The 14,761-nt window shown below is 40.9% G+C and overlaps 1 protein-coding gene across 1 annotated transcript in view; it reads left to right on the plus strand.

The window, feature by feature from the left end:
• LOC131687677 (tumor necrosis factor receptor superfamily member wengen) overlaps nucleotides 1-14,761 on the plus strand; it is a 47,782-nt gene that overhangs the window by 11,221 nt on the left and 21,800 nt on the right. Inside the window, exons 2-3 of the mRNA XM_058971777.1 lie at nucleotides 12,727-13,194; nucleotides 13,266-13,515. Coding sequence (XP_058827760.1) covers nucleotides 12,730-13,194; nucleotides 13,266-13,515 — 715 coding nt within the window. The 5' untranslated portion in view covers nucleotides 12,727-12,729. The remainder of the gene's footprint in view (nucleotides 1-12,726; nucleotides 13,195-13,265; nucleotides 13,516-14,761) is intronic.

Raw genomic sequence — 14,761 nt, forward strand, 5'->3', positions numbered from 1 at the left:
CTCGGACCGTGGCAAAGCGCCATCATGATTAGCGTCCTTCAAAATAGTTACAGCAGATTCCCGCACTTGATTCACGAGGGCCACTTGACAACGACGATGACGACGACGTGAAGTACACCAGCAGGCCATGATGATGACGTTTGATTACAGAGTCTTTTAACATGTATAATACAAGTCATAAATCTATCAACGTCATTCATTCTAAATTCCAACAAAGTTTTGCTTCTGAAAATTTGTCATGTTTTTGGACAATCAAAAAACCAAGTGTTGTTTAGTTTTCTTGTTTGCTTTAGCCGTAATAAATTCCAATTCTAACCCGCTGGTCCAAATAAAATCACATCTAATGAACGCACGTGATTCGTTACGGTCGGAGCCAGAGCAAGACTGGGGACTTTTCTCGAGAACTTTTCAGTCTGCCCAAGATTAGCTCGATTAGATTATATGTCATGGCACTATTTTGCCGGTTTCAACGGTGAGTTCCATTTATTTCCTGGACCTCTCGGAGGTCATTATATACGTTGTTCCAGATGGCCCATTAGGAGGTTGCAATTGGACGGGGAAAAAGAAACAAACACAAACTGGTTCGAACGTCACTACTCAGGAGAAACGTGATGTTTATACGAATTACTACCAATTAGTGGAGTCTGGTGGTTTGATTATACAATTGCATCGGCCGGTAACAGAGAACCGGTCGGTGTTCTATTTTTAGCTTTCAAAGTAAAGAACGAGAAACCTCGGACCTATAACCCTCGCTTGTTTTACGTAAAGGCCCAAACATAATTCGTTCCGTTAGTGACGCAGCGTCAGGTTCGATTTGAGAAGTTTTTGCCAGGACAAAGTGACGTGATGGTCCTCGTTAGCTAAAAATTTGTTTCGATGAAGCTTGTTAGCGTGACCGCCACCCACCCCAGTTGGTCTGGCTTCAATCCCAGTCGAGGTCGTTGAGATTTTTCAGAGGTGAGAAAAATCTGAGGTCACACCTTCCTTCGGAAGGGAAGTAAAGCCGTTGGTCCCCGGTCCATGAGTTGATGGGTCGATATCCAATCCAGATAGTGGGAGTGTCACCTCTCTAGCGTCGGTGTTTGGCCTCGTAGCGGAAATAGGCCGACGGAAAATAAACAGAATTGGAAGATGAAGCTTCAACTATACTGTTCGGCGTTTTGTTTGCATGATACTCATTTGCTAATCCGATGGATTGGCCACTCTTCTCTGCTGAACGAAGGCGGTGCTCCATTTATATTAGGATCGTTCCATCTGGAGCTGAATTAGGTCCTTCAGTTTAATGCCCAGCACGGCGAACGTAAACTTTTTATTTTAAAAGAAACCGCGACTTGAATTTCTTTTGGTTAAAGTTCTTCTCGAAGGTATCGTACAGAGGAGAATTTTTCCTTCAAGCATTGAACATTACAAAAAAAAACATTTTTTAATTAAGTTCCTACGTTTGTAATTCATAAAAACGTATCACATGTATTTGTTGCACCTATAATAGATAATTGAAAACGTAAGCTGGTAATGTCAGAGACATAACTGGAGTAAAGTGGAATACCCTTTAGGCTGTACATTTGTATGCTGAAATTATTACTGTTTTCGGAAAAAAAATGTATGGCAACAGATATCGAATTCCGCCATCTATTCGTCAATCCTATTTCAAAAATTCTATATTGTTAGTGTTATAGATAATCGTAAGTCGCAATTTGAGATTTTAAAATGGCGTCAGACACCGATTTCTGTCACCTACTGCTGATCCACATTTCGGAAAAACAAATCTTGTAAGGGTTATGGATATTTTTTCTCAACTGTACAACGCTATCTTGGATATTAAAATGGTGTCAGATTTTGGCGAGTTTTGCCATATAGGGTAACGCACTTATTTTCACTCTGTTTCTATTTTTACTACCCAGTTGAAGCTGTTGGTTAAAGCAGCGTCTACCATCTTTGTTTAACACATGGGCTCAAATGGTATATCGATAATTGAGGCACTTGAGACGAGTTTGTTATCATATTGGTTCTTAAGAACAAAGCAAAGGCGTCTCAAATTAATACGCATTCTATCGAATGTAGACCGAGTAATTAATGAAATAGTTGCGATCATCCCTAATAGGGCTAAAACTGACGTTTTACCTTACACTTCGTCCACATTTTGAAAATATCCACGCTGCTGGGTTTATAGAAAATCCTCAACTGGAAGTCACCATTTTCAATTTTAGGATGAATGTGACACATCGACTTCTATGATCTAGTCAACATCATTCTGATATACTCATATGGACGAATGTAATAAAGACTGGCTCAACCCGAAGTCACAATTTGGCAATAGAACGCGCCACATGGCTTTCCGAAAATTACTTGTCATCCTCATTCCGAAAATACCCATATTGTACTGTAGTTTTCTATCATAGAAGTTCAAAAATGGCGTCAAACATCGATTTCTGTCATCGACCCATATTGTCAGGGTCGTAGAAACTTTTGCGTAATCGGCAGTAGTCGTCATATTGGATTGAAAAATTGGCGTTAGATATTTATTCGCGTCGTGTACTCGGTTATCTCACGAATAATTTTCAAAATAGCGGATTTAACTTACATTTCATTTTACGAAAAATAAAATGCATCACCATGAAGAGTCAGATCAACATCAACATCAGAAGCTTAGCATCTGAAAACATCACCCGCATTTCTTTCACATGTATCATACACTTTCAACTCATCTGCTAATGGCACGATAAAGCGATACGCGAGTGATATTCTGACTGTATTCCTCTACGATCATTATTTTCCATCGCTTGCTGATAGGTTTAAAGCCCATCAGTAATTAAGCCTCATATTAGTCATAAAGCAAAGCAAAACGGGTATGCGTTTTGAGTTGAGGTCTCTTCAGAATTTGGCACTTGGCGTAGGCACCAGTCTGGCGCAGGTCCAGAATTGAAAAGACTGCCTGTGAACGCACCTAAACAGCTTCTAACTTTCGATGTACCGAAAAAGGTAAAGTTCTGTTTGCTGATGTTCACAAATTTTTTTTTGGATTTTAGAAGAATCCATTATTAACGACCAAAAAAACCGATTTCCTAAAAATCTTTCTAAAACAACGCGGAATAAGTGAAAATTACGAAACTATCTCTGAAGGAGCTATCGATATTGTTGGTACACCAAAATTCACAGCTAGCTGTTTGTATGCAACGAAGCTACGGCTGCAGAACTGGCCTAGTAACCATTATAACGTAGCCTAATATCTGCTTTAGATCTACATATACGGCAGCCTTAAAGAGCATATATACTGATATAATGCCAGTATTATGGCAGAAAAGGCGAGCTATTGTGCTTTTACTGTGTTGAGATTGACAACCCATTTTTGCGATACTATTTCTATTATATAGCACCAGTGTCCAAATATCAAATTTGTAGGCTTGATATTGACACTAGCCATGCTATTAGAAAGCTTGAATTGGCTGCCATTTTCCGCAGTGTATCCTTAGTAAGTCTCGAATAGAGGTACCTTTACTCGTCCTACACAATATGTGCGCTGTTTTTGCTGCCTGGGCAATATTACATACGTTCGATTGAATTGAAATATGCCGAAACCCACAGCATCACGGTAGCATTGTATCGGTTTTCTATTTGCTCTATAATGGCACTAAATGCATAAGTAAAGCATGCTTTAAAGATCCTTGAAGCACGTACGCGTTATACCAGCGTTATATACGTATACAAAGCAAGCGATAATGCCATATTTCGACTGTGCCTGTATGCAGTAATGATGCTAATATAGAGCTTTAGCGTATTGTTAATGCTATAATGGAGTTTCAATGCAACCTTTGGGCAACTGTATAGCCAACATTGCGTAATGGATTAATCCTTATGGTTTCTTGGATGTACTACATACACCGCAATGAACCGGTAACAACATTTGGACGTCCGACCTGGTTGGATTGTTTGCTGTTATTATGTTGATTGCAATAAATTTGTTCCGTTTCGTACGCTGTTTTTTTAATATCTGCTGTTTTTAAAAATCCGCGAAATATTTTTTCCTTTTTCTTTGTTGATTCTATCTAATGGAATGGCTGCGTCTGCAAAGTTTTAGTTTAGCTCAAATCACGGAGCTTTGCTCAAAGATTATTTAATTTGGAAAGTTATGAATATTTATATTGAGATGTGAAACGTTTTCCATGGTACGTCAGCCTTTTAACCACTTTTATTCAATTTACTAGCATTTTTTGTGTTGGTTAAAAAATGGTACATTTATCACAATCTAGGTCAAAAGTGGTTCAAATAAGAATAAGCGCTATCGTTTGAAAGGGGGGTGGTCAGTAGATGACGGAAGTTGATGATTAACGCCATTTTGAAATCCACGATAGCGGCTTCCGAAGGATGGTGTCGGAATCACCAAAATGATATTGCCGATGATTTGTTCGTGGAATTTGACAGTGACAGATATGTATATTGTATTGTATCATCCTCGCTGCATGTTATTGCATACAGATCTTCCCATGTTTCACAGATATTGTACTACCACTCAAATTTTCAGAAAATACAACACCAACACATACAAAATGGCATCAACAATCAATTGTCGTTATATTTTGACCAACCACATATTGGTGGTAATTTGCAGAAACGCCTTTGATTCTTTGAGGAAAATTCCGTGAGCAGTGCTAAAACTTGCCGACAAAAACAACGCACTTACTGAGTTTTTTTCTTTTCAAGCAGCCGCACACCTTACAGACAAGACGAAATGGATAATTGAGTCCTAGAACGTTAGGTAATTTCGTTTAAATCTAAGAATGTTTGGTTCAAATTGCCAACCAATACCGAACACGTTACGTCAAGTCTAGCAATTTCGTCGCATAAGCCACACCCGTTATCAATTCAGCGGTAACAAGGCGTCTGCAGACTACTTTCTATCTCTGCCTAAGCCAGACCTACAATCGAACCAAGTGAACGAAAACTGTCCTGAGAACAAAGGAAACATTGGATTTTTCTTGTCATCATCAGTAAAGTCGACGAACAAGCTCTACTCTACGACCCACGTTGATTTTAAATGGTGTTCAACGAATGAGTTTTCATGAAGTAGGAATACCTCCTGAAGATAAAAATGGCACTTAAGTAGGTCGCCTGTTTTCAGTATCATCATATCCGCAATGCAGTACTGATATTAGTCATCACGTTAGTCCAAATCGAACGTTTCGTTTTGGGTAATAACTTAAAGCACGTAGTAGAAAGGGATAACGTTGGAATTACAATTCCCGTGTATAAAGAAAATGACTAGAGGTAAGGCTACATCAGATGTCACCGCATACTCCTCGTGAGCTAATTACAGAATGCATGCCGCAACACGGGGAAGCAGAATCCGTTACACCTGATACGTGGAGAAACTTCTTCCCGGGTACTCTTAACGGTGTTTTGTGGTGACAATGTTAGTGGAAAGACCTATACCCTCTTACTTGACGATAAAACTCACGTAGCTACCAGATTGAGTTTGAGCTTGTGCGACCACCCCTTGCTTCTACTCCGTTATCGATCTGGGCTAGCTGAAGTTGCACAGGGAATCAGTAGATAATTATGCTTGGCAGTAGTGAAACATCTTTCAATGTGCAACTTCTGGTAATCCTAAAGTGTTTATTGATCAACACCAGCGCCGGCCAGACCCGAACGTAGATCGCGTAAGGAAAGGGAAGGAATGTTAGTCCGATGCTTTTGCTAGGGGCCGTATATACTACTGCGCACTCCGCAAGTATCACGGAAGGAGCAATTTGTTAGTATGTATAGAAGTTGGATTCTACTTCTTCTTTGCCGACGCAAGAGAGGTGACTCTACTATCTGGACTAGAATATCGATCCATCAACTCATGGACTGGGGACCAACGGCTTTACTTCCCTTCCGAAGGAAGACGTGACCACAGATTTTTTCAACTCAGAAAACCTTTGTTCCGATTAAACCCAGACCAACTGGAATGAGTGGTGGTCACGCTTACCACCAAGCCACCGGTGCCGTCGGCTCAAATATGGGAACGTGGAGATTTCATAATCGGGTGGGAACGAGTGATTATATGTACGCGCTTGAGACCGCGACTATAAATTCACTCTTCTCGGTAATCACCGTTGTGTTTTTATGTTACCGAAATCAGTGGCGTAGATGTGCGTGCATAATCGAGATTACATGTATCACCAGGTTTTCATTATCGAGCAGGGCACGAGTGTTTGGATGTTAACAGGTTTGATTGCATGGACGTTTGAATGTCGTGTATGCCAGCGCATGTGTGATTTCGCGTATATTAATGCTTTTTACAACCGTTTGGTCGGTTGCAAATTCCAGTGAGTTTTTGAGTGGCCTTAATTCAGTCATTAGTTTCGAGGAGAGAGAAACAATCAAGAAAATAGCCTTAAAATGGAAAAAAGGAAACGATGATATAAATAGCATAATTACTATTATTGAAAAATAATGGAAAATAGAAAAATATAATTGAATAAAAAAGATAAAAATATAAAAGATGCAAACAAAAATGGAAAAATAGAATAACGTTGAACAAGGAACAAGGAGCAATGGGCAAAAATGGAGCAACAAAAAAGTGGGTGCGGTCATAGTGTAATTGGTAAATTGATTACCATGTACGCTGCTCACCTGGAGTTGGAGTCCCGACCTTGGAACATAAAGTTAGAGATTTTTGTAACCATTTTTTCTAGCAAAAGAGACGAATAACCCAAAGGTTAAAATTTCTATAATCTTAACAAAAATCATATCAATGGAACGGAAATTTAGGAAAAGGAATAATAACAAGATGAAATGTGAAAAATAATTAAAAAGTATCGATTTTTTGTGCTTTACCTGCTCCCCAGTCTATATTAAATATACATATCAGCATTATATTGGCTTTATATTTGCTCTATAGTAGCACAAAATGAATATGTAAAACAAACATGCTTTAAAGTTCCTCAACAATTGTATGCGTTATATCAGTTTTATATATAGAGCAGTCACTATTTGTATTTTGCAAGTGCTTTCATTGTAGAGGTAATAAGGTTTTGATGCTATTTTAGTGCCAATTTCTGACCAATGCACTTCAATCGCTTAATGCTTATGTTAATGAAAGAATATGTTTTTCTGTTTTTTGTGTTAGTCAGAACCAGACTGTTTTTGCTCTTGTGTTTGGTCAGCATCAGCATTAGGGTACGGATGGTACGTTTGTGCCGAAATCTTTTTTGTTTCGGTAACTTCGCAGTACACAAAAAAAACTTTCCCTCGTATCAGTTTCCGTGGTTCTATATTTGATGGCCTCAATAATATAACCATTGAACTGAATAATTGACGATAATCAATATAGAAGCAGCAAATACACCATTCTTTGTTTCATGAGCTGTTCTTCAAGACATATGTTTTATTCTTGGGCAACTGCACCATGCATGTATTTAAGAACTAATCTAAGTTTGCCTAACGTACTTGTGCCTAATGGGATACACTCCCCGAGAGATGGTCAATAATCAGCACCGACATGTAGAAACAACTTTCAAGCAAAAATATACGCCAGTGTTCGTATTGAGCGAACAAAAAATATCGAAGCTCCTACGAATTGAAACAAAAGGCGACGAAACCCCTATTTTGGTGAAAGACTGAAGACGAATTAAGAAACATTCACTTCCATGTGCATAAGTTTATTGTTATTGAACATTGCCGTCTCATCAGTATCTAGTAGACCGACTTGACCAAGAGATATCTGGTGGTCAAGTTGGTCTGCCAGATACTTTTTAGGCGAAGTGGAACGGCAAATACCATGGCTTATTGTAGTATGATATTGTGCCCTTCATACAAGAATTGATTTTAATCCAATTTTCTCCTGAGGGATTAATACAGTGAAGACCCGCTTTTATCAGCCCCTTGGTTAATATTAGGCTGATAAAACGGGGACATTGATAAAATCGGTACACATGAATAAGAAAAATATGCTCAAGAAACTTGGTTCGTCTGCTAGAGCCCATCAAACTACCAACTATGAATTAAAATCGATAAAATCGTGTCAGAAAGCTGATAAAATCTGGTCTTCACTGTATATGGTTATATGCAAATCCCAAACGGAATTTTTTTTGGACCGCGTCAATTTTTTCTGTGCATAAGGACACATACCTATCATAAAAGTGTTTTGGATTTTCCTCATCAAAAAAATAGGTTTTGTGATTTAGGTTTCTACCTGAGGCGTGCGTTTCAGGTCGAGAGCGTCCCATGGCGACCAGGACGCCGCTTCGAATAGTGGGCCGTAGAAACTTTTTCGATGCGCGGATCGAAAAACCAGTTTAACAGAATATAGTAGACAGTTATACCATTAAAAAAATGCAAAGAAAAAAAATCAGAATTTTCAAAAATTTGGAATGAGAACCTCCTCTTAAAGAACCAGTTTGAAAATCGGGTTCAACAAGTGCCAGTACACCGTGGAGCTAAACGCAATGAGTGTCTCTAATGTTGAGCTTTGGTTCAGTGATTCGAATCCAGTCAAAAAAAACTACAAGGGCTGCCCCTACGGGGTTGCACGAACTGTAAACACAGAACTATACTATTTAATGTAGAATATAATATAAATAATATAAAAATTTCTATTTTGCCATTATTGTAACTTTCCTAAAGTACGCATACAAACGTAGCGAATGCAGTGGCCTTAAATATATATCGAAATTATAAATATATAAGAATCGAAAACAATTTTTTACATGGACTTGTATGCGTTTTTGCAACGGTTTTTCGAGTGGCAATGTATACATTCATAAATAGGATTTGTAGTATGTACCTATAAGCAGACTCAAAATAGGATAGGCTGAGTGAAAATGAATCACGCGTGAAGTGGAAATGAATCAATGAATTGATCGAACGTAAATAATAGACTTTCGTTGTGCTTTCCATCGATTCGCGTAAATTTGTTGCTAAGAAAGTTTTGCTTCTTTGCGCAACGAAACAACAGATTGCTATCATGCAGTTTACGCATGCAACCGCTAACAAACAAGGATGCCGCATTGAAATCTGTGTTTCGGTCAAAAATATCTTTTCACCATCTGTGATGACTGGAAGAAAATCTGTGATAAATTTCCGAAAAATCTGAGAAAAATCACTATATCCAAAAATCTGTGAAATTTTCATAAAAATGCCAAAAATTTGCCATCTGTGAAAAAGAGTCTGTGATCAAAAATCTGTTACATTACAGAAAAATCTGTGAATAAAGGGCGAACACGAAATTATTGCGACACATTCAACAGGGCATAACTTTTTTACCATTGGGTAAAAATCAACCAAATTTTGCACACTTTCTCATTGATGTGTATTGTTTACATACTGTCAAACTCGAAGTCGTGTTTTCGATTCAACGAAAATGAAGGTGAACCAACACGAGTCGAGAGAACAACATCTTTCCAAACACCTGGAATTTCCTGACCTGTCGCACTGGCAGTTGGGGAAAATGTTGAACATTCACCATTCAACCGTCTCCAGAGTGTTGAAGCGGTTCCAGGAGCGGTTGACGTTGGACCACGGCAAAGGAGTTGGAAGAAAACCGGAACCGGAGAACAAAAAGACGGAGGGAAAGGTGAAGCGGATGATTAAAGCAAATCCCAACGTCTCAAGCCGTGATTTGGCTAAAAAGATCGGCATGTCGCAGAGCTACGTCCAGAATACAAAGAAGAGAGCTGGACTACATACATACAAGATACAGAACTTCCCAAACCGCGATGAGCGGCAACAATCGACGGCTAAAACTCGGGCACGGAAGCTCTACGAGAAGATGCTGACAAAATATGGCTGCTGTGTGATGGACGACGAAACGTATATAAAAGCAGATTTTAGGCAAATTCCGGGGTTGGAGTTTTTCACCGGCAAGAGCAAGTTCTATGTGGACGACAAATTTAAGAAGAAGAAAATGTCGAAGTTCGCCTCCAAATATCTCATTTGGCAGGCCATCTGCTCTTGCGGACTGAGGAGTGAGCCTTTCGTGACAAAGGGCACAGTAAATGGCGAGATCTACAAATCTGAGTGCCTCGAGAAGCGCCTTTTGCCGTTCTTGCAGCAGCACGACGAAGCTCCGCTATTTTGGCCAGATTTGGCATCATTCTAAATTCTATTCTAAAAGTGTCCTGGAGTGGTATGAGGCCAATTCTGTCCATTTTGTTCCAAAGGACATGAATCCGCCAAACTGTCCGGAGCTGCGCCCAGTGGAGCAGTACTGGGCAATGATGAAGTGGGAACTTCGGAAGAGCAAGAAGACAGTCAAAGACGAGAAGGACATGTTAAGAAATAGGAAAAAAAAATTGAGAAACTGGTACCGGATGACACTGTAAAGACTTTGATGGAGGGCATCAAGCGAAAATGCGTTCAATTTTACACTCAAGGCTCCATCGATTAACTTTTCTTTTGATTTTTGAAGTAAATATATGTATAAAACAACCCTAAAATTTTGGTTTGATTTTAAACATTATAAGGAATCAGGAATCAGAATATATTGGCTCAAATGGCACGTTCCCCGTACATAGTCGGGGATTTGTGCCTTAGTTTCGTGTTCGCCCTTTATGGTAACCCTGCTAACAAATTAGATATACCCACAGTCTATAGAGAACAGTTGCGCAAAGAGTGAAGTCAAAAAAGCCTACCTATCGAGCACAATTGGAATCCATCTCTGAAAGATACCTCTGCAGCAAAGTTGGATTCTAATTTTGCTCGCTAGGTACTTTTTTCGGCTTCACTTTCTGCACACTCTTAGGCCTACCTTTACACTAAGGCCTTTGGATATACCTACCTACACGTTCGCCTCAAACATTGAACTCAAGCACACAAAGCAAAATGCGTCATGCCGACGATGATGGGTAAAGCGAAATGTTGACCGTGTTTGCTAATGCAAATGGAGCTCAAATGTGACGCTCGATTTTGTGTACGAATTTGTGTTCGAGATTGTACATCAAAGTGTGCTGGAAACGAGCACAACACAAAAGGGAAGCATAGTGTTTGAACGGACAAGCTCAGTCGCGTGTTGAACGGAACTGGGTAGCGTACACACAGCGCGATGATCTGCTCCACCTGCTGCCGTTCAACAGGCAACTGAGCTTGTCCGAGCAATTCCGTTCTTTAAATAGTCGATGATGGCGACATTCATAGAAGCTTAACGCGGTAGGTACACAAATCTGTCGTGATGGACTTGGGAAGCGCTATCTGTTGAGTGTAAATGCGCGATATTTTGACTAGGTTGTACATTATTTAAATTTTTAATGCCATGATATCAAAAATCTTTGGGTTTATCTATTGGAATCTATTCTTAGAAGTATTTTGTATTTTTGTAGAATTTGCAAAGTGCACCCTCATATCGAAAACAAAGACGTAGTCCTACGTCAAAAGGGCAAATCTGACAATAACTAGCCTCACTATATACTAGGAAAATACATTTCTTTAGATTCTTTTTCTAAACAAGTTAGAATGAAACCATTTTCAACACATTGTCTGCACCATTAGGTAAACAATCCCTCTTCGTGGAGCTCCCGGCAATAACATTCCCTTTCCAGTCAATAGTCGCTAGTCAGGACAAACAGGAAGCTCGAGTCAAAAACGTTGCATAAAACATCCTGTTTTGTGTTTCGCAATGTCCGTCAATTTGCCGCGCCGCCGATTTGTTCGGCACAAATCGTTTCTTCGTTACGCGGATTCGGTATGGGACCACACCACTTTGACACGTAAGCAAATAGGAAGTACGTAACTAGCCACGGCAAAGTAATGGCAAGTTTGGCCGATAACAATCGCCGGTGCTTCGGACCGTTTCTACTTACCGGTGGAATATAAATTTAATGTTCGAATTCTATTTGATAGCCGTGTCTTGGAAAAATTTATTGCCAACATCCGATTATGAAATTGATTATGAAATTTATTTATTATTCCTTAATTTCTATGTTTACATTTTTTAAAGCTGGATTTAGTATTTCAAATTCATCTCATCAGTAACTAGCACCATCTTAGTGACAGTTAGACGATAGATCCAAACTGGCGTTTCCTCAATTTTCGTACAACTTGAATATTTCAAAATCTTGTAAAAAAGGGCTTAGATCAGGCGGAAATTGTCTATTGTTCATTTCACACATTCTGACAGTTAAAAAGTGTACTAGCGTCACTTACCCAAATGTCATTTCCCTAATCACCACTGTCGGTCGACACTGTAGCAAAACACCAACCCAAATGACACTCGTTATTGTAAAATATTGAAAATTAATAAAGTTCACTGCGCCCACGTCGGCCATCCCACCCAACAAGACAATCGATCGATGACAGTGACGAAGACGACGACGACGACAATGAACAAGACAAAAACGGCACAGGAAGTAGCTTACAGTTTGTTGAATAGAAAATGCGGCGCGGCTTGCTTCGATTGTCAACACAGAACCGATTGTCAACGCACATCTACGACGACTGCTTCAGGAAGCGTTTCTGTTCCTGTCTCTCTCTCTCTCTCTCGCCGCTTTACGTAACAATTTTTAAATCGATGGACGTCACTTTTCCACACGACCACCGCCTCTCCACAGGGAAGAGTAATTAATTTCAGAGGAAATTTAATATTCACCACCAGTAACAGCAGCAGCACAGTGCTCATCGCGCCCGCTTTGCCCGGTATAGTCGGGTACTTCCGGTTTGGTTGTTTTTTTTCGTATGCGTGTTATTTTCGATGTTTGACAGGTTTGATTTCGTTGCTAACCGGCCTACTTTTTTTTCTCTATTTCTATTTTTCAGAACATGCCACCTTGGATCGGCGATAGTGCCATGCAGCACTCCACAAAATCGAACAGAATGCACCGACACCTGCCTTGCTCCACAAATTCCGGCTCCACACGGCCGTCAATTATGTACAGAAGTAGTAATAGTTCTAGTGATAGTTGCTGTGGTAACACTTCCAATAATTCAAGAGGCCGCCTACTAGAGCTAGGTTCGCTGGTGTACCGGTTGCGGTGGATCACCGTCGTGATGATCCTGTTGACAGTATTTGCCGCCGTGGAAGCGGTTTGCGAAGAGGAACGCTGGTGGGATCCGGTACGGACGGAGTGTGTTCCTTGCACGGTTTGCGGTGAACAGCAACTTGTGCTGCGGCCCTGCCAGGAGTACATGGACACGGTTTGCGGGACGATGAAAGATCTCGATATGGATCTTGCTCAGTTGGCCCGCACGGCGGATGCTCAGCACGAGCAGCGACACTGGAAGGAGGTAGGTTATCATCGTTGATAAAAAATGTTTCAAAAAAAGATTAGGACAAACATTTTTCTTCCCATCGCCAGGAACGCCGAAAAGATGGCCACCACCAGGCGGAGCACCAGCACGATCCGCAGCACAGCCGGCAATCGTCGGCGCAGCAGCACCACGTCAGCAGCAAGAAGAAGGACAACACCGCCGAAATCATGTGGGACTGGCAGGCGGCTTCGCTTCTACTGGCCATTATCGGATGTCTGCTGTTTTTCTTCGCTGCCGCCATTATCGCCCTGAATCAGACGCGCCAGTGGAGGCGAATCGAAAAGCATTTCGATGCAGGTAAGTTTCGGAGCTGGCGCCGCGGAAAAATCAAAACACTTGTTAGCCGTCGCTTGCGAATCGATACAACACCACCAGAGCGTAATTTACGGCAGGTTCCTGTGTGCGAGAACCGGAATCTGCCGCTGAGCGAGATGTTTACCTCTGATTACCACCGGGCAGGCCGGCCGGCCCATAAGCGACCGTGCAAAGCGGGTGCATATTAATGATCATCCACATCGTCCGGTCCGGCCGAAAACAGTCGCCGGGCCGGGCTCGTACTGGGAGTGCGAAATGTCAGCCAATTTGGGACCGGCACGCGGTGTTTGCTTTACCGGGAAAGCGGAACGGAACCGTCCACCACCGGTTAGTTAGTTTGGGCAGCGCGCAAACACGACGAAACGGTCTATTTGCGGGATGGTAGACGAGGTCACGTCGTAGCAGGCCGGGTTTTTTGGTTGATCAGAGGCGTCGTTTGGAGGGGGGTTAATTTTTGAATATTTGTAACTTTTAGTTGTCGATTGACGATTTGACCTGATTAACAATTTGTTTTGTCGTCCATTTGACAAGTTTATTCAGATTTTTGACAGTCGAAATGATAGCGACGCCACTGAACATTTCCTCAACCAATCACGACCAAGTAGTGGCAGTGGTGGTGGCTACCGAAAAGTCGTTAAAAACACCAAACTTCTATAGCAGCAAGCGTTGCATTTTCAAGTACCTCTCCGCCACCACACCGCCATGTTCTACTAACATGACGAATAGGACGGACGGACGAACGGGGATGAAATGAGCGGAAAAAGTAAACTAATTCGTTTAGCAAAGTCATCAATAATGGCAACTGCGCAGTACTTTCAGTAAACAGCTGTCCGGGTGAGAGACGGTGGTACAGCAAAAGCAGATGTCGATTGATGGTCTATAGGAACTCGTTTGGTCGGTAGCGTGGCCGGAAGTCGTTTCCACGAAATAAGTGTGTATTTTTTTCGGAATACACTGAACGGTGGCTAGCTATAATTAATGATTGTGATACTTGGAAACCCCGGAGATTCTGGTTGTTGTGTATTTTATCAAATCTTACGGCGGAATCGGAAGAAAATGGTTCAAATAGGGAAAATATACCTGAATGGGAAGCCCACAAAATTGTCTCAAAATCGTTCAGTACGGTTCCCATACTGGACGCCTGTTAAATGATTCGTTGGATACAGTTTAATAGAGGATCTTTGTACGATTTTGAAAGTTCCATTTTTTAGTCTTGATTTATCGGAAA

The sequence above is a fragment of the Topomyia yanbarensis genome, chromosome 1 (assembly GCF_030247195.1).
Source record: "Topomyia yanbarensis strain Yona2022 chromosome 1, ASM3024719v1, whole genome shotgun sequence".
In the NCBI taxonomy this organism is placed as follows: domain Eukaryota; kingdom Metazoa; phylum Arthropoda; class Insecta; order Diptera; family Culicidae; genus Topomyia; species Topomyia yanbarensis.